Raw genomic sequence first — 27321 nt, 5'->3', positions numbered from 1 at the left:
AATGCTTCCAGGCAGAGGGCATTCAGAACCTCACTGGGCAACCTATTCAAGTACCTAACCACCCTCACAGTAAATAATATCTTGCTGATATCTAGTCTAAATCTACCCTCTTCCAGTTTAAAACCATTTGCCCTCATTCTGTCACTACATGCCCTTATAAAAAGTCCCCAGCTTTCCTGTAGGCCCCCCCACTTCAGGTACTGGAGAACCACTGTAAGGTCTCCTCAGAGTCTTCCCTTCTTTCAGTTGAGGAGCCTCAGCTCTCTCAGCCTGTCTCTGTGAAGGGGATGCTCCAGCCCTCTGATCAGCTTCCTGCCCCTCCTCTGGACCTGCTCCAACAATGTCCTTCTTGTATTGGGGGATGCAGTACTCCATGTGGGATCTCATTAGAGCAGAGTAGAGGGGCAGAATCACTTCCCTTAACCTGCTGGTCATACTTCTCTTGATGCAACCCAGGATACAGTTGGCCTTCTGGATTACAAAGACAGCTGATGTTGAATCTTACATCAATTGACACTCCTAAATCCTTCTTTTCAGGGCTGCTCTCAAGATGTTCTCCACCTAACCTGTATCTGTGCTTGGAATTGCCCCAACCCAGGTGCAGGACCTTGCACTTGGCCTTGTTGAACTACATAGGGGTGGCATGGGCCTGCCACTCAGGCCTGTCCAGGTCCTCTGGATGGTATCCCATCTTCTTAGCATGTCAACTGCACCACTGAGCTTGGTGTTGTCTGCAAACTTGCTGAGGGTTCACTCGATCCCACTGTCCATGTCACTTACAGAGATGTTAAATAACACCAGTCCCAGTACTGATCTCTGGGGATGCCACTCGTCACAGGTTTCTGCTTGGACACTGAGCTGCTGAATGCAAGTCTCTGAGTATGACCATCCAGCCAATTCCTTATCCAGTGAGTAGTCCATTCCCCGAATCCATTTTTCTCCTATTTGACAACTGGGATGTCATTCAAGACAGTGTCAAACACTTTGCACAAGTCCAGGTAGATGACATCAGTTGCTCTTCCTTTATCCACTGATGCTGAAACTCTGTCATAAAAGGCCACCAAATTTGTCAGGCATGACTTGTCCCTGGTGAAACCACACTGATTACCACCAACCACCAATTTTTCATTTGCCTTAGTATCGCCTTCAGGAGGATCTGCTCCATGATTTTGCCAGGCAAGAGGTAACAGTGACTGGCTTGTAGTTCTGTTGATCTTTTTTTCCCTGCACCTGTAGATGGATCTCAATGGTCCCATGGACCTGTGCACCTTCAGGTTCTTTAGATGGTCTTGAAGGGTCTTCACTTACAGCAGGCAGATCTACCTTCTACAAGTTCTTACCATTGCTTTCTGCAGCTTGTGTAGTGTTACTAGTGTCCTTCCTGGTGACAACTGACACAAAAAAGACATTGCACACATTAGCTTTCTCTGTATCCCTTATGACCAGGTCTCTAGTTTCCTTCCAGAGAGGGCCCACATTCTTCCTGACCTTCTTTTTATCACTGATGATATACCTGTAGAATTTCTTCTTGTTCACCTTCATGTCCCTGGCTAGATTTAATTCTATTTGGGTTTTAGTTTTTTTAACCTGACCCCTGGACACTCAGACAGCTTCTTTGTAGTCCTCCAATGTAACTTGTTCCTGCTTCCTTTTCCCATAGATTTTCTTTTTGAATTTGAGTAAGTCCAGGATCTCCTTATTACTCCACAGCGGCTTCGTGGCATTCTTGTATGTCTTCCTTTTTGTCTGCTTCTGGGCTCAAACGAGATGCTTCTTGAATACTGACCAGCTTTCTTGGACCCCTCTTCCCTCCAGGGCTTTCTCCCTGCCAAGTAGTTCCCTGAAGAGGTTGAAGTCTGCATTGCTGAAGTCCAGAGTAGCAAGCTTGCTGTGCACCCTCTTTGATACCCTAAGGATTTTGAGCTCCACCATTTTGTGGTCACTATAGCCAAGTCTGCCCTTGAGATTCACGTTACTCAGCAGCCCTTTCTTGTTGTGAGGACAAGGTCCAGCATAGCACCTTTTTTGCATGGGTTCCTGTACTACTTGGAAGAGGAAGTTATTATCAGCATAGTCCAGGACATTGCATGCTGCTATTACAATTATTCTACCAGTGTAGTTTCCCATTCCAAAATGATTCCTTTCTTGATCACAGAAATTAATATGACTATTTCTAGAGGGATTTGTCAGACCTTTTGGACACTGATGAGGGGAGGCAGAAAGCTTTGCATTTAAATACTGATGAGCATTGAAAAGGATGGCTATCCTGTTGCATGTGACTTATGAGTATGTAAGTCTATGCTCTCCAGAGCAACCTCTATGCTGCAGCATAGGAAGTTTCGCACAAATGTGCGTAAGAACTTCTTTACGGTGAGGGTGACAGAGCACTGGAACAGGCTGCCCAGGGGGGTTGTGGAGTCTTCTTCTCTGGAGATATTCAAGTCTTGCCTGGGCACCCACCTGTGCGACTTGGTTTAGGGAACCTGCTTTGGCAGGGGGGTTGGTCTCGATGATTTCTAGAGGTCCCTTCCAACCCCTACAATTCTGTGATTCTGTGATTCTTCTGAAGGTGAAGAGAGAGCTGAGCAGTAGCTGAGATTTGGAATGTCATGGTAAAAACGTGAATGAGCAACCTTCTTCAGGTTTGGCCTGAGAAAATTTGTGACTTGTTACTTTGCACAAACAAGGTCTTTTCATTAGAAATGCTGAAGTAAATCATTTGTATATGGACTGCGTCTGGTTTTGTGACAGTGGAAGCTGAAGACAGTACCAAGACCAAGGAAGGTGCCTTCTCTTATAGAGAATGGTGGAAGATGAAGTCATGCAATGTGTGTATGCTGAAAGGAGCTGTTATGTAGAGGATATTTTAGACAGTTGTTGAATCTGAGTTCTTTCACGCTGGAGTGTCACTGGAAGCCTACGTTTTGAGTTGGAGACAATCTAAGACTTACTGCGTAGATGTGATTACTTCAAGTTACTCTGACAGATGAAACTGAAGTCTGAACTCTGTTATGGCTACCAAAGGTACTACAGATGGTGTGTGGTAGCTAAAACTGAAGCCAGAGCTAAAACTCAGGATGACTTCAGTGCTTACACATTCTCATGAATAATGCTATTTTGCAACAGCAGTAGTTTCTGATTGATCTGTTAGATTAAATCTCAGATTAACATATATTGCAGCAATCTGATCTAGAAATCATAATGGGATTGTGGGTTTGTTGTCCACAGTATAACCTTCTTACTTTTCTCTGCAGATTTGTTTGGGTTCAGAAAGAGTAGTCCATTGTCTCTACGAAATTGTCTAGATGCAACCGGGGAACAAATACACTCCTAACATGAAAATTTCAGAAATGAGCAGATTGTTAAGACACTATGTATGTTTCCATGTGAATTGCACTGACTCTTCAATCCAATTGCTAAGCACCAAAAAGGAAAGCTAACAGAACGGGTATATGTCTAGGCAGAATTTTCGAGAAGGAATCACATTGTTTAACAAAAACTTCTGGTTCACTCAGAAAATAATAATAATAATAGATACGTTCTTTTGTTTCAAAGTCACTTTTTTTTTTCAATTTCATGAAAGATCATGACAATTTTTACTCACTGAGCCTAGGTCCTAACGTGTATGTTGCTTCTGCCACTGTGACACAGGAACAAGGTGAAAAAATTAATCTGTAACTAAAATCACACAACTTCTAAGCACTGTAACTTGTAGTCCAACATAAACGTTTTGGATTGTGTGATTTTTAATGCCTGTTATTTTCCACTGGCTTTAGCTATAATCTAACCGTTATGGTTTACACATTGCCAGGCTGTAGCCCAAGAACTCTGGAAGATTCAGGAAGTGGGGAAGGGAATTATTCCACAACTGAGTTATACTTGTCCATAACTCATCTCTAACAAGTTGCAGCTTGTATGTCTTATAAACTAAAATGAAAAATTGGAACTTGTATTTAAACCAGAACAAAACAAAGTGTTTGAAGGTTCACTAGCATAGAAAAATTGCTTTGCTGAAGCATGTCATGCATACTATATTGCAGTTCTCAGTCTTCCATTAAGCTTTATCAAAATTTATTTTAAATTTCCAGCAATAAATCACAAAATGATCTGAGATTTGAGATAGTCAAGTTCAATATAAAATCAAAATGTTGGAAAGGTTTAAATTAAGAGTTCTGTTTTGTACTTTACTACTTGTTTTTACTTTCTTGTTTTGTAAGAATAGTAGTTTGGGATGGAATTCCACTTTAACCATGGTGTTGTTCTATGAGTTTCTTTTCTGGTTATATTGAATCATATTAGTCTAAATCCAAATACAAGTTGAATGTATTAAAAATACACCTTTGAATAAGTATATTTATAAAAATGCTTCTGAGTCAGAAGTTGTATATATTTCATTTTTATTTAATTTTTTGTCTCACGAAACTGAAATGCGCTGCAACTTCTTTATAATAATATTATTTTTCCATGCGTGTACGTACATTTTCCTATGAATTAGGCAACACTTTTAGAATCTGTTTCATTATAGCCTTGTTAGTACTTTTATTATTTGTACTCCCATAACACAGCTATTGGAGGTTTAGAACAAAAAGCAAAGAACAATGCGTCCCCTAACTTGGACTGTACCAGATGAAAATGGGTTAGATATTCCAAGAATCTCCTATACAGCTCCTTACAGTCTCAGCTCTTTGAAGAGCTAATGTTTCCAACTGCTGGTAGAACATCTGCAAAAACATTCATGATCCAGAGATTACTCCAGAGGAACTTCTGTATCTTTCTCCTGTAGTCTTACTGAACTGAAATCATGGTTTCAAAATTTAAAGTTTTATATTAATTGAGAAGGGTTTTATGTAGGATGGGATATGTGATGTTGAAATCTTAATCTTGTACAATTAATTATCTATTATTACATTATAATTGAGGTAATTGTTTAAAAGAAGACAATGAGATATTAAAAATATATTCATAAAATTTCATGCTAATGAAAGTTCATGAAAAAATAAATGATAGAAATTAGGCCTAGGAAGACATTTACTCCTGCTTACTAGCAAAAATGAACGATTCTTTGCATGTTAATTTCTCTATCTTCTTCACAGTATTTCTTTTCTTCTACGGAGATTTCATTACTGGTAGAAACAGTGTATTCAAAGTACAGATATTGTGTACATTATTTTTTTCTTATACCTAGTATAAATCAGGCCTGATACTGGGTAACTCTGTCGTGTCTTATCCACAAACAACATGGAGAACACACGATTGTCTTTGTAGCTCTTAGTTCTTAGTTCTGTCTTTCTGTCCCTGCTGTTGTTGAGGAGAAACCAGAACTTGAGATCCTTGAGCAGTGTGTTGGGGGCATGCTGTACTGGAATGCATTTTTGCCAGAAGCTGTCAGAAGGTGTCCTCTGGGCAGCCTGGTCTAGTGGTTGGCAACTCTGCACATAGCAGTGTGGTTGAAACTAGATGAACATTGCGGTCCTTTTCAACCCAGGCCATTCTATGATTCTGTTATTATATATTCTGTTATATAAATACCCCCAAAGCAAAGCCCAGCATTCTTTGAGATCCTATGGAAAAATTTCTGAAAGCCTGATGCAAGCAAGTGAAAAGGGGACCTGGATGCAGGCAGAAGTTCATGCACCTTGCACAAGTTTGCATCTTGCTGTGCAGTCAGCATGGACTGATTGATAATTTCAGCCAACTAGGGAAACATCACCAAATAAGGATGTTTCTAATATTGAACTGACAACCAAGCACTGGTCAGAATTCATTTATTTATTTGTTTTATTATTGAGTTCTGGATGTAAATATGAGAGCACTCCTGAAAACTGGAAATGGCAAAGAATGTGGAATAACTACACAACATCTGATATGCAGATCTGAATTGCTTGGCAGGCTGTCTCCATTCAGTTCAAATGTATTTTATGATGCCCAGCTGTGAAGTTAGACAGGCATACAGAATTCAGAATATACATGTAACAGTGAGGGCTGCCTTCAGAAAACCTTTTTAAGAATGAAAACATAACTCAGCAAATTTTGTATGACACCTCTGTAGCTTTCACCATTGCTAAAAATCCTTTTTAAGTTGAGGAAGGAATGTAAAGACAGACTCCACACCCTGTTCAGAGGTGTAATGGAGAAATTTTCTGGTAAGGTCACATACAGGTCTCTTTCTAATCTTCCTCCCAGTGTAGAAAGCAAGATTGTACTCACAGATGTGTGTACAATCATTATCTCATACGTCTGCCTTTGTATTCATACATTAGAATTTTTAAGTAGATTAATCTATGCATTATAGTATTATAACAGTGCTCTATTAAACACTTCAAAAATAAAAGCAAGAGAACAGAAGCTTTGCTACTCGTTCTACTTTAATTTTATATAGCTATCAGTTCTGTAATTCTCAGCTGAGCTCTGAGTATCAGAATAGAGGCATTACATGCGTTTCACGAAAGACATTTTACTTATAATCTAGCAGTAATGAAGTTCTACTTTCATTCATTTTGTGGGTATATGTGTGTTATACCAATGTATATGAAGAGAGGTAGACTTTGAACTAAATCTGTGCTTTATGTGAAGCCTTAAAATGATTATTGCCTGTAGAGTTTATTTTCTATCCAGCATACCAGATTTCAAATGCTATAGCAATATGATGTAGGTTTTATGTCAACTAAGTGGAGGGGTAACTATTTCTGTGCATGTTAAACTTTGTAAGTATTGGAAGACCTGCTGAAATGATAACTTCAAAAAAGAAAAAATGATTTTTGGAACTGCAGTGTCATATTTAATAGAACTGATGCTTCAGAACATATGACAAAGATTTTATTGTGGTTTTATTTTAAAAATATAGGTTATGTGCTTTTACCATCAGCTTTGAAACTGAAAAAAATTAAATACATGTATATATATACTTCTATATATTCAATATAGGAAAAAACAAATTGTATTATTTTGTAAAATTTGGGCCATATTAAATATCTAATGCCAAGCATTCTGCATGTAAGATAAGTGAAACATGAATTACTATATTATGTGCAAATGTAGTTTCCCTATAGGAAGAGACAGCATAGGTTAACAATAATAATTTAAAGCCAAGTAAATCTCAAAGTCTAAGCTGTATGAAAAGACCAGAAACTTTACCAAAGGATAACTGTTAATTCTTCTGAGCTACAGAATATCCTGTCTGGTTTGCTATCATATTTTGTAGACTTTCACTAAAAGAGATCATTTAAACCTCAATATGCGGACAAACTTATTTCTATAGGAAAATATTTGAGAAATTGTTACAGTATTTTATTCTGTAGGAATAGATCAGAATATGTTCTTTGAGCTAATCACAAGTTTCATTTTCTACTGAAATCAAAATTATAACAAAACTAAAAAAGATAATAAAATTGTAGGAATCTTTCTTCAGTACAGTATATGTTACAGATGCTTATAGATGCATTTAAACAATTTGCTGTCAAAAAATTCTGTGGATGGGTGTAGTTGCAAGAAATGTAAGTAAAAATTGGCTATGAAGTGCCATCCACGCATACTTCATTGATAATCAGAAACGTTTTACCTGTTATAATTTATCAATCTGAAACTTCGTCAAGTGTTTTTCTCTCACTGATTTTATAATATTTTCTCATTTGTGATTCTCTACTACCTTTTATGTTGAAGAGCATGTTAAATTTAAATACTTTTTTTACAGCATATTTGTTTTACTGCTTCTGTTTACATTTTAGAGATATGCTGCAAAATGTTAATGTTTTTGCTAGATCTATTTGTTTCGCTTCACAAGCATTACTCATCTTCTATATGTTCTGTATTTCAAAATGTTGTGCTCCGATTAACAAATTTTGGGGAGTGTTGCCCTCAAGTCCTTGACAGTTGCGGAGGTGTCATTTAAAGGAGATGGGCTTGGTGGCTCAGTTCAGATCTGGATGTGAGCCAAGGCTTCTCTGGAATTCAAAGGCATTTGGGAGGTTGAGACAGTAGTTCAATTTTCTGTGTGCACTAAGTTGTAACTTCTTCATGAGCACCAGTTGGCATTGTTTGTACACTCCAGCTTCTATTGCAGTTCCATTGTAGGTCAACCCTCCTAATTTCTGTGCAGCTGGATTCCTCCCTGATTTGATAAACACTAAATCTGTATTATGAGTTCAAAATAATCCATTATTATCACATCGTTTAACTTTCTGCCTACCGTTGGATTTATTTTTGGCCTTTCTCTTAGTCTCAGCGTAGTAGCTGTTGCTAAGATATACTCTATCCAGTCTTGACTGAAAAAAATTTTCCACTGCTGGAAAATTTAATGTCACTCAAAGTAATTTCTTCCAAAAGATGATTAACAATGTAGTCAAAAACTCACACTTTACTCCTCATGTAAATTTGAGTACCTTTAACTTCAAATCGCACATCATGCTGACTTGCTAGATTGCTCTGTGATTACATTACTTTTTCTCACAGTCGTACGCTTTCATTATGAATAAATCATGTCTTAACCTACTTTTTAATAAACTGAATAGTGCATCTCATGTCTGTTTCATACAACAGTCTTGCAGGCTTACAATAACTTCTATTCACATGTAAGTGAACTTGAATTTGGACTTGAAGAGACTGGTCTGGAGCAGATCATAAGTCAGTGTAGCCCAGTATCCTGACTGCAAAAGGAAGGGAGATAGAATGTTGACAACAAAAGTTTTCTTTGCTTAAAGCTCTTCTCTTCCACTCCAGATGGACTAACCTTTGATTTCCACAAATGTGGGAAATTTTGCTACATAACTTACAGTAATGTGAACCTGCTTGTAATCTACCAAGGAAGAAGAAACCAAGACCCATAAGTGGATGCTCAGGGCAGGATAGGAACATGGCAAATACAAGTCTCTCTAATATTCTCCCAGCCCTACCCGTGTGTAGCTCAGGCAGTTGAAAACTGAGATATTTATGATTTACTTAACTTCAATTGATTATTTTTCATGAAATCATTCTTCTGAAGTATTGGTTTTCATAGAATCACAACTAATTCTACTTGTCTAATACCTTTTTTTAGGAACAAACTTCTTCTATTTATTTTTAACCTGATTCCTGTTATATCTCAATATTAAGAGAGACAAAGTCAGTATTAAAGGAAACTTTGAATGGTCAGTCCCTATATACTTGCTCAGTGCTATCCCTAACACTGAAGGCCTCTTCTAGTCTGAAAGAACCTTGAATAATTTTTGTTTCTTTTCCCTCAAATAGTCAATACTTGACTATCTAATTTGCCAGTCCATTCTAAATAGGCTGTATTAGTCATTTGTCATCTGTGCTAATTATTCTCACTTCAATCTATGTGTTATTTGAAGTCTTGATCAACAATTCCATTTCTTATTATGTCTACATTATTTAATAACATAGAATAAAAAAAATTGAGCAGATTTCTTCTTTGGAAGTAGTTTTAGAATTAGTAGAAGAGATAAGTTTCATACTTAATACTCTGTATATATGTTAATTATTTGCTATATTTTAGGGAGGTAATCCAACAGCTACTGTAATTGCACTGTGTGCAATGAGAGACTTCAACCTTGCTCAAGAAACTTGCCAGCTGGCCATCAGAGACATTGGATGTCTTGAAGTGTTAATTAATTTGCTTGATACAGAAGAAATTAAATGTCAGGTAAGCAGCTTTTTTGAATAGAGCAGTAAACATACCTTTTCTATTAGGATTTTTTTTTTTCTTCAAAATTTTTAGCTTGTATAGGATACAAAGTAATGATTTTTTTTTTTTTTTCTCATTTTATTCCTACATTTTCTCAATTTCAAGGACTCCTTAGAAAAAATCATTTTCCTTGATTTTTGGTTTCCTTCTTTTCTTCTGATCCTATTTGAATGATGAATTGTTATGTAACCCAGCATTTTAAACATTTAAAATATTTTTTCTATTTATGTATTCCTAAATAACACTTATTGTCTATTATATTTCATTATTTAGATTGGTTCATTAAAAATCCTAAAAGAAATTAGTCAAAATACACTGATCAGACATGCAATTGTGGATCTTGAAGGCTTACAGATCATGGTGAAAATATTGGACTCTCCAGATACAGATCTAAAATGTTTGGCTGCTGAAACAATTGCTAATGTTGCTAGATTTAAACGAGCACGAAGTACAGTAAGACATTATGGAGGAATCAAGAGACTGGTAAGCAGACATTTCCCATAGATTTTTTTCATAAAAAGTTTGTGATGTGTTGTTTATATGGTTCTTCAGATAGTAGTTGCCATCACTGAAAAAAGCAGTATAGCATCAAACACACTTGTAGAAAATTAAAAATATGTTTGTTTTTTCTAGGTTGGGCTGTTGGATTGTATGTCAGTGAGATCGACTGGTCTTATACCGTATCAAGCAAAAGATACTGAAAAAGCACGCTGTGGGGCTTTAGCACTCTGGAGCTGCAGCAGAAGTACCAAAAATAAGGAAGCAATCCGTAAAGCTGGCGGCATTCCATTATTAGCTAAGTGGCTTAAAAGTTCACATGTAGACATCCTAACCCCAGTTGTAGGGATATTACAAGAATGCGCCTCAGAGGTAAGTAAAACCTATGTATATGCTATTTCTAATCACTAAGACAAGTAACTATTAAAAGGAAGTATTGCACTTGACTATCATTTAGAAATGAATTTTCTCCAGGACAGTTACCATGGCATTTATCCCATCAGGAAGTTTGCATTTTACACGTAGACACTCTGTGCAAAGTGTTTTTGAGAAGATTGCAGGTTGTATTAAGGACCACTTTTTAATTTTTATTTTTAAGGCTAAGAGTACTTTGTGAAAAAAATAGAGAGAAATGAAATACTTAACGAGCTTCTCATTTTTCCATGGAGCTTAATGAATGAAGTTTGGCAAATTAAGATGATATATTTAGTTAATCAGGACATTCAAGTTCTGCAATGATAACCTGCAAATGTTGCCAAGAAGATCCAATGTAAGATGCAGGCAGTGTGTTCTACCATCTCACTTAATTCACGCTGACAATGCATCTGATCAATTGCAAAAAGAAGAGAAGAATATATGTGATTTTTCTACAGATTTTCTTGTCAGGTTTCACAGCTTTGAGTGTATTAAATTTTTAAATTTGAATACAATTATTTTCACCCTATCCATCTTAGATGAATTGTTATTTCTCCATTTGTGGACTCATTTGAAATTAAAGGTATGTTGTGCTTAAGGTCAAAGATACAGATAACTTTTCTTGATGAATTTGAGACAGACATAATTTTTCAAATGATTTTTCATTATAAAAGTTTATATTTTCAAAAATAGTTTCTTGAACTACACAAACTTATACATGCTCAATGTGACAGCATTCTTAGCTTTAATAATGAGAAGGAAAAGTATTAAAGAGTTCCTTACCTGGCCAAATTTGGACATACTTTGGGGGGAACTCTAAATGAGTTTACACAGCTGTTTCCCTTCTCTTAATTAATGGTGCTCTGCTCCAGTGTCTTGGTAAAAAAAATGGGGAAAGATCAATGAAAAATATTAATGCTAAGAATATGTTTTTCTAACCTTATTATAGGAACCATAGAATTACAGAATGCCTTAGGTTGGAAGGGACCTTAAAGATCATCCCATTCCAACCTCCCTCTCTGATCAGGGACACCAACCATTGACCAGACTGCCCAGGGCCCTCATCAGCATGGCCTTGCACTCCTCCAAGGATGGGGCATCCACAGCTTCTCTGGGCAGTCTGTTCCAGTGCTTCACTGCCCTCTAAGTCAAAAAGTTCCCTTCTAGCATCTAACCTGAATCTCCTCTTTTTTAGTTAAAAACCCTTTTATACCTGTGCTATCTATCATTCAGTGTAAGAAGTCAGTCTCCATATTGTTATAAGTTCCTTTTAAATAGTGAATAGATCTTTCGTTCTGGTTAATGACTGTGGATGAAATGAATGGGTATTGGTAATCCAGTTCTGAAGAATCTGTTTCTTCCCTGGCTCTGAGCAGGAAGTCTGAACACCTTTCAGAACATTCTGCATTCTGGTTAAGGAAGCTGGTTACAATGTAGGCACTGCAGTTCCTGGTTTTATTGTGACACAGCCCTACAGTGAATTTATGTAATTGTTTAATTTTGAGAACATAAATGGTATATTCAAGGCATTATAGTTTACTTGAGTTTAAAATAGAATACAAAGTTTCACAATATCAAAGCCTAGAATTTTAGTACTGTGTTATTACTGGGATTAGTGATACTGACTGCATTGACTATTGTCACTGTTAATACACAGGGTTTAAAATGCACTGTTTGTATTTTTAGCCAAGTTACAGACTTGCAATAAGAACAGAAGGAATGATTGAAAACCTTGTGAAAAATCTGAGAAGTGAACACGAGGAGCTTCAAATGCATTGTGCCAGTGCCATATTCAAGGTAACTGTATTATCTTAATCAGTAGATAGGAGCCAGGAGTTGTGCTTTATTTTCATATGTAGTTTTCACTTATCTTTAATATTCCTCAGTTTTACTATTTCCCTAAAGTGTGAGAAATTATTTTGCAAAAATAATTGATGTTCTTTTGCTAAACTTATGAGGGTGTTTTCACTGCATATTTGATATTGCAGTCCCATTCTTGCTCCTCTTGTATGTAAGACCTAAATTCCACTGTTAACCAATGGGGTGAGGTGGTGCAAAAAGCAACATTTTTAATGTTTATTTGCAGGCAACATCAACAGTACAACTTCAGAAGCACTGCTACATATTTAGTAACTCTTTACTGCCTGATTTCCCTTAGTGAGATGTCAGCATATTCAAGTAATTTAATAAAATATTTGCATTTTCTTCTGTATGAGTTTTGACTAGTTACATCATAATATACCTACATTTTGAAGATGCTGCTCTACGTATTTTGTATAATATATGTATTTAATTTTTTGTATAGTGTGCAGAAGATAAGGAGACGCGTGACCTGGTTAGACAGCATGGAGGTCTACAACCACTGTCTGTTCTACTTGATAACTCTGAAAATAAAAGACTTTTAGCAGCTGTGACTGGAGCAATCTGGAAATGTGCAATCAGTGAAGAAAACGTGTCAAAGTAACTATTCAGCTTCACAATTTTTTTGTTACGTTATAATGTCTTTATTTTATGGGCTTCTATTTTTGTGAAAAATATTGTGTTGTGATTCCACAAAACCGTGTTTTGTATTTAGTGAGGCTTTCAACTTAGATACTGAGAAAAAATTGCTGTGTGACTTCATCAGAGTGCCCAGGAAACAGTGTTAATTTCCTAGAATTTTAAAGGTGATTGCGGACAATTGGTGGCTCTGAGTACAGAACATTGAGGCAGGAGGTGTACTAAAACAGAAAACATGCTACATGTGAGTATATCTGATATCCCCGCTCCTCTCTGTCTTACGAACAGGGATCATGGCTACCTGGTGGAGAGTAGCCAGTACATTCAGCTTTAACAGTTCAGGTTGAATAGGAGAATACACATTATCTCATTCTGAGGCACATATTAGGTCCACTTTTTTAGAAATATATTGGAATCTAGAACAATTAACCTAGAATCCTCTCTTTTTAACTACAGAAGAAGCTCAGGAAAGCAACTTAATCTGGACACTCAGCTTCTATTGGACTAGATTTAAGTGTTAGGAATCCTAGCATAGACACATATATTTTCTCAGTATCAGGGCCCAGAACAATTATCTAAGAATTTGGCATCATGACTTATCACTCTCTATCTTTTATGATAATTTGAATTTAATCTCAGTTTAATGACTGAGAATATGTAGCCCCTCTCATTTTGAATTAATTCATCAGATTAATGCACATTACCTTGGTAAAACCCCTGCTCCACTGAAGTATGTATTAGGCTTTCTGCTGAAGATACCCTACCCTGTAGAGGAATGCAGGATTGACAGATTGGGAGGTGAAACAGTAAGAAGTAACCTCTTCCTGCAGCCCTAATTTTAGTACTCTGCTGGACACAGATACAATGAGTAAATGCTGGATAAAAATCTGAAATAATTCCAATAATCTTAGTTTAAAATCTGGCTTTTTATTGTTCTGTATGAGTTACCAAACTGTTGTTATACAGAACCTTGGTCTCTACATACTTTTCTTCTGTCCTACTTTTTGCATTGCTCATTTTACAGTAACCTGGCTTTTCAGCAAGGTGTATCCTTCTTTTCTGTGGGCTTTGGGTATCTGCACATAGGTTTCAGACCAACGATTTAGTGAACTGAATGTCTCCATCTATACTAATAAAATAAGTAGGACTATGCCTTGGGTTCCATCGCTAAATTACAGTTATCCATACTGTTTAAGTTCTAGCAGTCTCTTGCATGGTTTGTCCTGTGCCAGGAAGCAGTCTCCTGGGGAATGCTCAGGCATGGCCAGCAGAAGCAATAGATTTTTTCCATTAAGCAGAAGGGGTGAGGCCACCCTGAATGGTGAGGACAAAAGATTTTACTGACACAGATGCTATGTTGTGCTTCTTGTCCTCAAGGCTACAGAATGAGCCTTTGCCTGTTAAATAAATAATTAGTGTAGCTATTGCCAATAATTCTGTGAAAATTCAAACAGATTTTTTCCAGGTTACTCATGTATCTTCACAAGGGCATGAAGCTCTGTGAAGGTTACTAGTCAGGCGTTGCTCCAGACTTGTGCTGAATTGATGTATTATGTACTGCTGAGTCTGAAGCAGTAAATCCTATCTGAAGTCAGGATGGGAGTACACTGCAGAACAGTGAGGGAGGATATTGTGAAAACACAGAGTAGATCTGGAGGGATGAACTTGAGTTTGGCACGAAGCTAGAACTAGCAAAGCTGACTGGTTCCTGCAGGACCACTTAATAATTATCTCCAGACTACTCTGCAGTACTTCCTCTACAAGAAATAAATTGCTGAGAAGTTGTGCTGACTCAGCAGTGAGCTGATACAGGTGCCTGGGCATGACTAGCTCAGATTCATTAGTGTGCGAGCAGCCGTACTGCTTCTGGACACAAGATGGCCCGAGCCAGCAACTCCGTCAGTCTGTAGCCTGTCCATCTCAGAGCCTGCTCGTATTATTTCACCTATGAAGCAATTAATCTGCAACAAAGATAAAGTAGCCAGAGAAATAAATATTTAAAATTTTTCACTTACTTTGTTGCTTTTTTTTCTTTTTTTTCATGCTATGGATGTCTCCTCTTGAAAAAAAGAAAAAAAGAGACATTTCCAAATTAAATTGAACAAATAAAGATTTTTTCTTTAAGTTAAAGTATATAAAAAACAAGCAAATCATGAAAAAGGAGTTTCTCCTTTCTGGATTACGTTAATTGTTATATTGAAACCAGCTTGGAAAAACTTACTTCTATTGTAACTGCTGTACATATGCCATCAGAATCTAAAAAATCAGAATTAAGAAAATGCACATATTAGGCTTGAGCAAGATATAGAACTTGTGAGACTAACATTTATTGAAAAGTAAGGGTGGTCCTTTGGCTCCAGTGAAGTGTAAGAGAGTCTCATATACTCCTGCTTGAGCTGTTGTTGATATGGCAGGAAAAAGAACTGGAAATTAGGATGCCACTTTACTTGCCAGTCTTTCAGTGTTTTCAGCTAGTGATAGATATTGCGTCTATATGTTAAGTTTTAAACAGCCCTCAAATGACTCTGTAGATTCTCAGAAAGTTAAATCAGAGAAATATATTAAAAAATGTAAAATAAGAAGTGGTGCTGTATGTCAACCTTTCAATAACTGATTTGGATGTTTTACCTGTACTGTGATTTGTTCTGCAAGATAACTTCCTTAGGATTACCTTACAATGGTAACACTCTGAAAATAACAACTTTGTTTTTATTGCTGTTGTCTAGATTTCATGAATATAAAGTCACAGAAGCTTTGGTAGGACTGCTCACTGATCAACCTGAAGAAGTTCTTGTAAATATTGTTGGAGCACTGGGGGAATGTTGCCAAGAACCAGCAAATCGATCAATTATCCGTAAATGTGGTGGAATACCACCCCTAGTGAAGTTACTTACTGGAACTAATCAGGCATTACTTGTGAATGTCACGAAAGCAGTGGGAGCTTGTGCAACAGAACCTGAGAATATGATGTAAGCTATTCATATTTTTAAATACTGAAAAAATAATTACTGAAAGACATTGTTAATATTTTTGGGTGAACATTAAAGGTAGAAAAAGATGTATCTCAGTAATCAGATATCACAGAACCAATGTGGTTGTAAAGGGCCTATTCAGATCATCTAGTCAACCCTTCCTGCTCAAGCATAGACACCTAAAGCAGGTTGCCCAGGATCACATCCAGTCAGGTGATGAATATCTTCATGGATAGAGACTCAGCAGCTTCTCTGGGAAACCTTCTCCAGTTTTTTAACTTCCTCAATGCAAGATAGTTTTGTTTTGTTTTGTTTTGTTTTTCTTATGTTCAAATGGAATTTTATGGCATTGCAATCACAGAATAGTTAGTTCATGTAGTAAATGTTTGAAAAGATATTTACAGTTCATGGAGTTTAACTCAGGCAGTTGATGGACTATCTACTATCCTACTGTTATCGTATTGTAATAAATAATTTCCTAAATTAGAGAAAGCCATTTCAGAAGGAAAGTTTACAAAGTTTCTTGACTTTTATGATTAAGCATTCCAGTTAAAAGTTGTGGTGGGCATTTACTGTGCTTACTGTTCCCTAGCAGGGATATTTACCTCAAGATTCTCTGCATATTTCCCTCCTTACACAGATGGAAGATCAGAAAGAAAGTTTTAGTAAGCTCTTCCTGATCTGATTTGCATAATTCACTTGATATTCATATAGCAGTGCAGGGAATTCTTTTCCTGAATAGGGTGTTTGTTTTCATGCTTTGGCTGTCACCCAGTGGCAAAAGGATAGATGGTACACAACTGTAAACATGGGTTGTGCAAACTGTCAGCCATGTAGTGTAAAAGTGCATGTAAATCAAAAAATCTTCACTACATATCTCAAATGAAGAATACTAAACTTCTACCTCTACAGGAATATGTTACCAAAATTAACGCTGCAAATCAAATGAGAAATTTCAAAGAAATTTCAAATATAAATTGATATTATGAAATCTCAGACTCAGGACTATCACTTCTATTATCCAGTATGGATAGCTTCACACTGGAATGCGGTCAGTATAAGCACCAAAAATAACACAAATTGCTGCTAAAATTGTGATAAAACAAAGTCCAGCTTGTTTTTCAGGAGGAGAGAGTGCAGGTTGTTTGGGAGGAAATTTCAAAGTTTGCCAAGAGCTGGTGAAGGATTCAAATGTTGAATTCAGTTCATATGAAAAAATTCTCTAGTGAAGGTTCTCAACATTGAAAAAGTTTTGTTCCTTGCTTGTTTGTTTTTAAAAAATATTTTATAACATTAATGAATAAGGAAGATCTTAGTCCAGGAGCAAAATATGCTAATTAATACATTACACAAAAATTGCTCACGTAAGCAAGACTGTGATATTTACTGGAAGTATTGTAGCGGAAGTTCAGACTTGTAGCACTAGAAAAGATAATGCTGTCTTTATCAGAAATATGATTCAACCAGGTGAGGACAACTTTGATCCTGATCGAGGAAAATATTTAAACAACACTTAGTTCAGACACTGATGTCAGTACAATTACTCACATCTAAATAATTTGTTTGGTTTTTGCTCTGCCTCTAGCAGAGTTAAGGTATTCAATTTCTTCCCCCTAGAAACAAAGACTACCTGTTTCTTGTTCCTTCTCCTTAGACCAGTATAGAAGGAATTGAAGCTGTAGCTTTTCATACAGACCCCTTTTCTCTTTTTTGAGAAGAGTAAGTGGCCAAATACAAGGAGTATAAATAGTCTGTAATACCATTTTGTCCCAATTGCAGAACTGGGGACTAAGACTTTTGTTTCTGAGAATTTTTTTAACATCAAGAAACATTTATATGTTTCTGCTCAATTCGATAAATAAATAAATGACATGAATTCCAGAATTGAACACTGGTTGGTTCGTGGGTGCTCAAGTTCTGAGTACTGGATGTGATGTGTTTCTGTGATGCCACATCCTTGAAGGGGATAATGGACCACAAGTTAAGGTTATATATTTTGATAGTGTGTGTGTAGTAGCATGTACATATTCCTACTTTGAAAACAAATGCTGCTACAGCTTTATGATATAGATCAGATAAACAGCTTTCCAGTCATTAAGTCCTATTTAAAAAATACAGGTAAATATATGACATTCTGGTGAGCACTATATTTTAGCCAGACAGATGGAGTTTGACTCACTGGTACAAAGCACCCTATAGCAAATAGTGAAAGTTTTAAGAAACATGCTAAATTGTGGTTTCAGAAAAGACAAGATTACATTCTACCAGACCCTGTAATCTTTCCAGTGAGCACAATACAGTCAGTATAACTTTGTTTATTTACATTTGTATTTGTGGTCTAGATTGGCAGGCTATAGTGCTAGAGTTCTCAAAAGATCTGGCAAATAATACTGTAACAGAAAAAGATGGTAGATATGACAAACAGACGTGTAGGCTATGCGTGTGTATGTGTATTCAACCATTCATTTTGACGTTTCTACAGGAAATGCTCAGTATTAAATCTGAGTTCTGAAGAGAACTATATCAAATCAGCAGCTTAGTTAGTTTCAGGTATTTTATAAAGCAACATAAATTCTGAGAATTGTGACCCTTTTTTTTTTTTTTTTTTTTTTTGCATAGATGTATCACAATGTTCAGTGAGGCTATGACATCAAGTTTCTGAAATGAAATGATGCAAAAAAGCTTTTACTAAACTTTCATCTGCAAACAGCCAGTGAAAGTCATTCAAAAAATTATCTTGTAGAACTACCTGCACTGATCAAGTAGCAAATAGCAATTCACAGTAACCTGAGATTGCTCAGAGGGTCATCTAGGCACTCAAGTAGTCTAAGAATGGCATTAATTTCATTAAAATTATTTGCCCTTAAGGTGTATTCTATATTCACAGTACATAAACTGTTCTGTGTGGAAGCCAGAAAAGTATTTTGCTCACATGCCCTGTAATTAATCTGCTGAAAAAGTGATGTTGAAAACATTAGTAGTAGCCGTATCCCTTCACCTTTGCTCTCATCATGTCTGACTGATACCAGAATGCACGACAGGGGCACCTCCTCACTCCACCTGCGTCCACCTACCAATACAATCACATATTAGGTTTTTTGAGGTGCAGAATAATTTACACCTTATTCTAAATAGTATCAATTATCAGTCTATGACAAGATGTCATAATTTTGAATGAGAGACGCAGGTTTATTCTGAGAAGCTTTAGTTGTGTTAAACCATGGTAGTTCCGAATCTGGGCTCTTGATTTTGAGACTTGCATGTTCATGTGTTGTTACTACTTATACTGAAGAAAAGGAAAGCAGTTACTTATAATAATGACATAAATGTTTCTACTTTGATTGACTTTTCCATTGGGTCTAAAACAACTTCTCTTTCTGGTCTTCAACTGAAAGCAAGAAATTTCTTCACAAATGGAACTGTAGGAAAGGTGAAGAAAAGATAAAAAAACCGAAAAGTAAATTTTATATTGAGAAGAAGGCTTTGAAAAAAAGAGAAGAAAAGGAAAGATAAACCATCCCTGAGATTATTTTCTTAAACATGATTGAAAAATCTGTGCTCAGCATTTGGCTTCTATTGCTTGATTTTTATATACTGATTGGAGTTGAGTAATTCATATTTAGTTCCTCTTGGGAAGAAGTACTGCATGTTGGTAAATGGTGAGTAGTCTGCTCGACTCATGAAGATAGACTTCTGGATTTTTTTCCAATATGGGAAAAAAGTATTTCTATTTTCTGAAATTACAGGAAAGCATTATTAAAAATTGCTTGAAAGCACAGGGATTTAAGAGCTTGTTTGGATGTTTTTACTGAAGTCATCCTTACTCTGAACATGTATGTGTTATTGTATGGTTTGTGCTCATGCTGTTCTAATTTGTTGTGTTTCTGAATTTTCCCTTTAAATAATGATATGCAGTTGATTTGGAGCTGAGTATGTATAATAAGCTGCATTAAAATTATCAGGTCTTAAAAATTAATAGTTCATCAGCTTAACTGATCTATTGAGCAAAAAGTCATTGTTTTGAAAACAAAGATTTTTTTAACCAGCTTGGACAAAAATGTTTCAAATGAAGTCCCTGGTTACTGTAGACAGAGTTCACGTCCTTAACTATATTTTTGTCTTTCAAATGATGGTAGAATTGAGTGCATAAGTAGTTTGATAATTAGTTTTGAAATTTCTTGGCAAATATACATATAGTGAACACAGGTTAGATGTTTTATGTGATGTTTTTAGAAGTAAATCGTATTTTATTTCTCTTATTTTGTATTTACAATTAAAGATGTAGACTTCCATGTATACAGCAGATTTTTTACTTTTGAAGTTAGAAAACCAAAGTACACTTTTTCTTCTCTATCTTCAACTCATCTGCTTTGGGTTTAATATATCTTCTTAAGAAAAGTAAGTTTTTAAAGGCTATTAAGTTTTGTTTGACCTTCATTTCCTTTTAAGGTACTCTCTGGACCCTATGATCCCAAGTCTGATTGTTATGTAAACATTAAACAGATGGCATAGTGATGATTCTGATGATAATTCAGCTAGTCGTGAAGATACTTTGATTTCAGTGCATTTAAGTAATTATAACATAGTGTTCAGTGTTAGTCTTGTTGGTGAGGAATACCTGGGAAACAAGTTGCACGTTATTCACAACCCACAAAGGATGCAGTGTGGTGTGACCATTTTAATTTCTAATGCTAGATTAGTAACATAGAACTTTGAAATATGTTGTACAGTAAAGTAAATACATTAAGCATAGACTGAATAAAAAGTTAAGTACATATTTTGGGCATAAATATTTGTTTTGGAAAGTATTTGTTACTACGTGAAAGAAGCCAGTATGCTTGAATTCGGATTCTACTTTGCATGCAGATCATTAAAAAGTCACATGCTTGTTTTTACTTTTATGCGAGTTCTGGTAATAATGCAATTCATTTATCTTCTGTAAGCATTTCACGTCACAGTACTGAGAAAAATGTAAACAAGATGCACGAGATTTAGAAAATGTATTCTATCTTAACATAATTTGTACACACTCATCTTCAATAGCAAGAAATGCCTACTGTATATGTTAAGGGCAATCAACTGACAATAAAACACAAGCACTCATGTAAAGCAAAATAGTATGCTAAGGAAAGCCATACCAATACTTTTTAAAGCAATTTTCCAAACAAACAAACAAACAAACATAAGTTAAAATTGAACATTGTGTACTCCATAATTAAATACCTCTTTTTTTCTGTTCTATTTCTGCAATAGGATAATTGACCGTTTAGATGGAGTTCGTTTGTTATGGTCATTGCTGAAAAATCCTAATCCAGATGTTCAAGCAAATGCAGCTTGGGCTATTTGTCCTTGCATTGAAAATGCCAAGGTGAGAAAGTAATAGTTTTGTTACATATATAGTCAGATATAATGGTTGTATTTAGATAGATGACTTCTAGCAATACTTTGCTGTTTGCAAAGTATTACTTTTTACTATACTTACTCTCTGTTAATTTCTCTGCTTTAAATATTTGGTAAAATAATTTTTTAAATGCAGCAGAAGTCCTCCATCTAGCACTTATTTTGTACCAGAGAGAAGCATTCTGTTTTGCCTTAAAAGCTCTTAGTGTATTTAGAAAATATATTTTAATAACTAAGAAGGATCCAAACTTACTGTTCCCAAACAAAGCATGCTGAAAAAGTCGATCTGACAGTGCTGGAAACAGAAAGCTTTTACTCATGATCTATGAATAGTGCAGGTAGTTGTAGTTCACCGCTATGAGGTACTTCGGCTGTATTCTCAAGAGACTGCCTCTTGGTTTCAGAGCATATTTCAGACTTGCTGCCAATGTAATCCTTAGATTTTCTGTTCAGACTGCCAACAAAAAGTGCCAGTTGTGAATAGTGGTTGTTGTGCAAGTCAGTTGTGCACAGAAGACTGAGCTATTCATTTATTTTGTGTTGATTCCCACACAGATAAAATGGTGTGTATAATCTCTAGCTCATCTTCAATGAATTGGTAAAATAAATGCAGAAGATTTTGTCTCTCATTAGTTTCATGGAATACTAACATTGATCTTTGTACAGCAATATCTTCAATTTCTGATTCAATTATCTATTCAATGTAACTTTTTCATTTTCTCTCTACTGTACCACACATACATATTCTTCTATCTGTTATTTGCAGTGTGACTATGTTAAGAATGGAAATTCACTCAAAGTAGTGTTATCCTTACCATCCTCTGCAGGTAGTGTTTCCTGTTCGGAGTTGAGCCTGTGTGGTTGCTATTTACCTATATAAATAGATATAGGTATAGCTATATAGATGAAGGCATTTCTAGGACATTTGCTTGTGATCTTTATAACTTACACAGTTTCTATTTCTTCAAAACGATTTTTACAATGATACCTCAATTGCCACTTTCCAAACTCCTGATTATTCTGAATTATCTTCTGTTGTTGTTGTTGTTGTAACATACATTCTAGTATAAAAGTTTTACATTACCTAATGGCGGGTTGTATACGTGTCTCTTCTGTCAAAGTATGGCCATATCTGCCTCTTTTGTAAATGATATTTCTGTAACTAAATGTTAAGATACTGCTTTATCTCGTTAGTTAGGCAATACTCATTATATATAAAACTCTGTGACCTACAGTGTCAGAGTAGAACTATGCATTCCTAGAGCGTCACTAAAAATGCTTTTTCAGAAACTAGAGGAATAGAGTATAGCAACTGAAATTACAGACGATGTGGGCTGTTTCTCTCTGTTTTTTGCTCCGGGTATTTGATGAGTGTAAGCCATGTACATCCTTAGTGTAGCCACTCTCCTTTCATCTCTCTTGGCTGCCTGCCCAAATGCTAATCTGCAACCTCACAAAGACTTCTTTGTGTGAGACCGAGGCAGAGTGGCACACTGAAACAAATCTTCCAATAAAACCCTGTCCTCTGACTTTAAATGGGAAGAAATATGTATAAAATGACAACTGTAGCCAAACTGTGGGGATACAGTGACTATTTCTATCTAAACTAAATTTTCATCTTCATTCACAGTTAATAATATTCAACAGTTTATACGGTCTTCCAAAAAGCACAGTCTGGTTTATGCAATGTTTGATTCAAATGTAGAAATAAGCATATGACTTCAAATGAGTTATGGGTTTTCTGGATTTTCCAAGGCTGTACTTGAAACTGCAAAGCATGTTTCAAGTAGCTTTCAGCCTTTTATTGTCATAATATGAGTACACAGGTATCTCACACACTTAATCTTGCCACAGACTGTTCAAAATTAGAAAATCCACCATTTCTGTTTTACAATTAGAACGTACAAAGTCAAAAAATGCCCAGTCCTGAAATCTCAAGAATAGTTTTGGGCATTTGGATCTAAATAATTTGCCCGTTGCTAGACACAAAGTTAATAGAAAACAAGGGAGGAGAATTTAAGTGCCTGTGGGTCTAGGTTATATGAATTACCAGTTACTTCACAATAACTGGTTCAGAGTACTTCCTATGGAATAGCATCATAGAATTTGATTGGCAACGTTGTTGAATGCATCCATATGTTGTAGCTAAGTGATATTGTTTATTACATCAATAGGATTTAGCGCAGTGATATTTGGTCTGTGACAGACTGAAGACTTTTAAAATAGAGGATTAAATTATACATTACAGTACATAAATTGTTACAACTCTGCCTGTCATAATATTGGCCCATCCTCACTTTTGATAGCCAGCGCTAGTTTTAAAAATTTTTAGTCTTCAGAATTGTTTGTCGAGTGAAAATCTGAAGGTAGATTGCCAGTGACATAGTTTAGGGGGTAGAACTCTCCTGAGAAAATCTGTTCTGCCCTTGTCAGTGCTATTTGTGAGACTTAGAAAAAAAAAAAAAAAAAAAAAAAAAAAAGACTTGTAATTTTGGATAAATTAGTGTACACTTTTCTTTAAAAAGAGTTGTCATTTTTTTTTCAAGTGAATTATTGTAATAGAAGCAGGTTCTTATTAATTAGTTACTTCCAAAAGGAAAGGTTACTACTGCAGGCACATTGGTAAAGTATAAGTGCACCATCCAAGAAACACAAATGATTATGAAAAATTGCTAAGAAAAGTCTACTCAACTCTGTTGATGTTGGAACAGCAATACTTGGTTATGATGCTACTTTGAAAAACAGTATTCATAGTGTTGTCCCCATGCACATCAGCCCAGACAGAAAAACTGAGAGAAACTGTACAAAGATGTTATTTAGGCTATTATAGAATTCAAAGATATTTTGCCAGAAATAGGAGCACTACCAAATTAAGTTTGTATAGGAATACCAATTTCCTCACAGATTAACCTTTAAATAGCATGCTTTGAAATAAAAACAAAAAGACATGTTATTTAGAGGTTATTTTCATTCATTGTACTTAACAGAATTTTGGGTGCAAACAGTTAATTGTCAGGCACATCCTTTTCTCTGTCTTTTTTTCTGTGTTTGCTTGTTAGCTTTCTTAAGTTTAAATTCTAACTTTTGTTCTGACTACAACTGTAAAGGTTCTCCTAAGGAACTTCAGGAAATAAGGTATGTGTAAAGTCTGTCAAAATAATTTAAGTAAACAGTCTGAGAATTTTGATTTGAGGGAAGAGAGAAAGAATCTTTTTTAATTTTATTTTCTTAAAATGTACTTGTAAAATACTATCTCCTGTTTCTAGTAAAGTGTGATTTCCTCCTCTCCCCCTATGCTATTGGCTCCTTTTCAGCCCAACAGTGGAATTTCATGGGTGTGATGGAGGACCATTGGACATATAAAGATTACTGTGTATTTCCTGAACACAGGGAAACACTCTGGAAAGAGTGATCTGAAGTTAAACTACAGGTTGAAAATGTGCTGCAGATGACTATTTAGATCCTATTTAGGATTCTTATATAAAATTTTCTTGTTACTGAAATTTTAATGTAACTGCATGTATAAAATCAGGAAGGACATTTCTCTATTAGAATAACAAAGAAATGTAGTTGAACTTGCAAATTGAACTTGGTGTTCTGATATTTAACAAATGCTAAAATTATTTACTGTTCTATATTAATAAGGTTGATTTTTTTTACACAATTTACTGATCAATAACTTCTGTATGAAGATTTCTCCATTATGCAAACTGCTGTTCTTGTGCTTATATTTTAAAAATTGTATCTATATTTCGCTGTTAACATACTATTCTTTTGCTAAACCTATGTCAGAGTTCCCTGCTTGAGTATGTACAGCATTTTCCAGTTTCTTTGTTTTTGTTGCTCTGCCTCATACATTCATATACAGAAACCTCAGCAGTTCATAATAATGCTCTTTAGTCCTTTCTCTCAATTTTCCAATTTCTCTCTCTAGCCATTATGATACTTTAATGTCATTTGTATCTACTCTATATTTGACCTCATTTAAATGCTTTTAAAATCTGTATTATCGGAATGTAGACTTTCCAAATTCTAAACTATTCCTATGAACTGAACTTCAAAAGTTACTGTAAGAGAGACAAAGAGGAATTTTTAGCTTGCCACTCCAGAAAAACAGAGTCCTTGGAGATATAGGATGTCTACGAAGTCAAACTTGGTGAGCTCACAGTTGGCTGCCATTCTTGCTGAGGGCATGAAGAACCAACCTTTTCAATGACTTTTGCTACAAGCTGCATAGAAGTTTAATGAACCAATCATCACAGAGTTTGGGTTCCAGTAGACATATCCTAGAGATCTTGAAGGGACTCCCATAAATTGCCCTGAGGTCCTTAGGAGCCCAATTCATGTAAAACACAACCTTGAAAGCTGGGAAGTAACAGGAAACTAAGAGCATAACCCATGTCTCTTTCACTGGGGAGACTCAGATGTGAAGTTCCATTCAAAGAAGCTGAGTGAGAGCTTGAAGAACTTAAGGAGTCAAAAAGCATAGGAGCTCCTGGAGTCCTGGCTTTCCAGCTGTTTGGCAGCTCTTTGGGCAAGAAGTCAGGGATTCTGTGAAAACCAGAAGCCTGGCAGGCTATTCACCAGCCATCTGGCTGACAAGAGAAAGATGAAGAGGCACGTTGGTAATTTAGCCTGCCTTTATGCCTGGTTTCTGTCAAAACTTTTCAAGAAGTCGTGTTCTTATGGTAGGTTTTGGTTCCATTCCATTAGCATTTTCTGATGGAATACTATTCCACTGGAAAATATTCGACCAGTTTTCCTTGTAGCTTAGTTTATAATAGATACATATACTAGTCAACAGCTTGTCATGTAGCTTCTGTACTTTTAAATTAGACTTGCTAATCAGATTTAAAAATCTATAAAAAGCTTAAAGCTCATATTCCTCCCAGTCTTTTTTTAATCTCTTTTCTGCTTATCCTTGTCCATCTCACGTTTTTCTGTCTTTACCCCCTCACTTACCACATGGGACTGCTGTAGATTTTAAGGCAAAAAAAAGAGCATGGAGATCATTGTGTCTCATTTGCTGCATAATACAAACCAGACCATTTCAAGCAATCATTTTATCTAGTCCAGAAGCTTTTGACTGAATTATATATTATGCCTCATGTTGCTCACTCAGATTCTTAGTGGTCTGTAATTGTAATTGGTAAAATATGATATGATTGCCTTCTCAAATACCACTCTAATCTATGGAACCATGCCATGAGTTGCAACGACACAAACAGTAATTGTTATAACAATTCATTTGTTTGTGTGGTCAGTGCATTGATTGTTTTGCTAAACTGTCCTTGGAACATTCTAATATTACTGTCTTGTAACACTACAGTATTAACCCACATTACCACCAGTATTTCATAAGTATGTTATAATTATATGAAGAAGTTTACTTAGACACTTAGACTCAATGTTTTGAGAACTTACTTGGATTCAGTTCAACTCAAATCCAATGGACACAATGTTTAGTTTTTTCAATTATTCAATGTCATCAGTTTCTCATGCTTCCATTATTATAACACTTTTCAAAATAATCTAAAGCAAATCATGATTTTTTTGCCACTGTGGCCTCAAAGGACTCTGATATTAGTAGTTTAACTTCTTCTGTGAAAAGAAAAATAGGATTTGGCATTTACATGAGACTGAGAGTTGTGAGGAGTGAAGGGGAGGAGGAGAGGAAGAGTAGAAGTAGTCTGCTAGGCTGAAAAGTAAGAAATAGACAAAAGCACTTTATAAATTTTGTGAGAGACTATGAAAATCCTTTCCCCACTAACTTTTAGAGAACAAGCATTGCATGCTTTATTGGCCAGTATACTTGGCTAATAGACTTTACCTTTGTTTCTTTAAACTATCAATAGCAAT

General features: G+C 35.8%; 1 protein-coding gene across 1 annotated transcript in view; it reads left to right on the top strand.

The window, feature by feature from the left end:
* The window catches only part of ODAD2 (outer dynein arm docking complex subunit 2), a 72730-nt gene that overhangs the window by 16374 nt on the left and 29035 nt on the right, over window positions 1-27321 (top strand). The window contains exons 10-16 of the mRNA XM_042888902.1: window positions 9491-9637; window positions 9953-10162; window positions 10313-10549; window positions 12278-12388; window positions 12897-13051; window positions 15817-16059; window positions 21316-21430. Coding sequence (XP_042744836.1) covers window positions 9491-9637; window positions 9953-10162; window positions 10313-10549; window positions 12278-12388; window positions 12897-13051; window positions 15817-16059; window positions 21316-21430 — 1218 coding nt within the window. The remainder of the gene's footprint in view (window positions 1-9490; window positions 9638-9952; window positions 10163-10312; window positions 10550-12277; window positions 12389-12896; window positions 13052-15816; window positions 16060-21315; window positions 21431-27321) is intronic.

This window comes from Lagopus leucura, unplaced genomic scaffold (genome assembly GCF_019238085.1).
Source record: "Lagopus leucura isolate 7727_CA_CO unplaced genomic scaffold, USGS_WTPT01 Super-Scaffold_100157, whole genome shotgun sequence".
Classification (NCBI taxonomy): Eukaryota; Metazoa; Chordata; class Aves; order Galliformes; family Phasianidae; genus Lagopus; species Lagopus leucura.
Note: the sequence above shows the minus strand (reverse complement) of the source record. Positions and strands in the feature narration are given on the sequence as shown.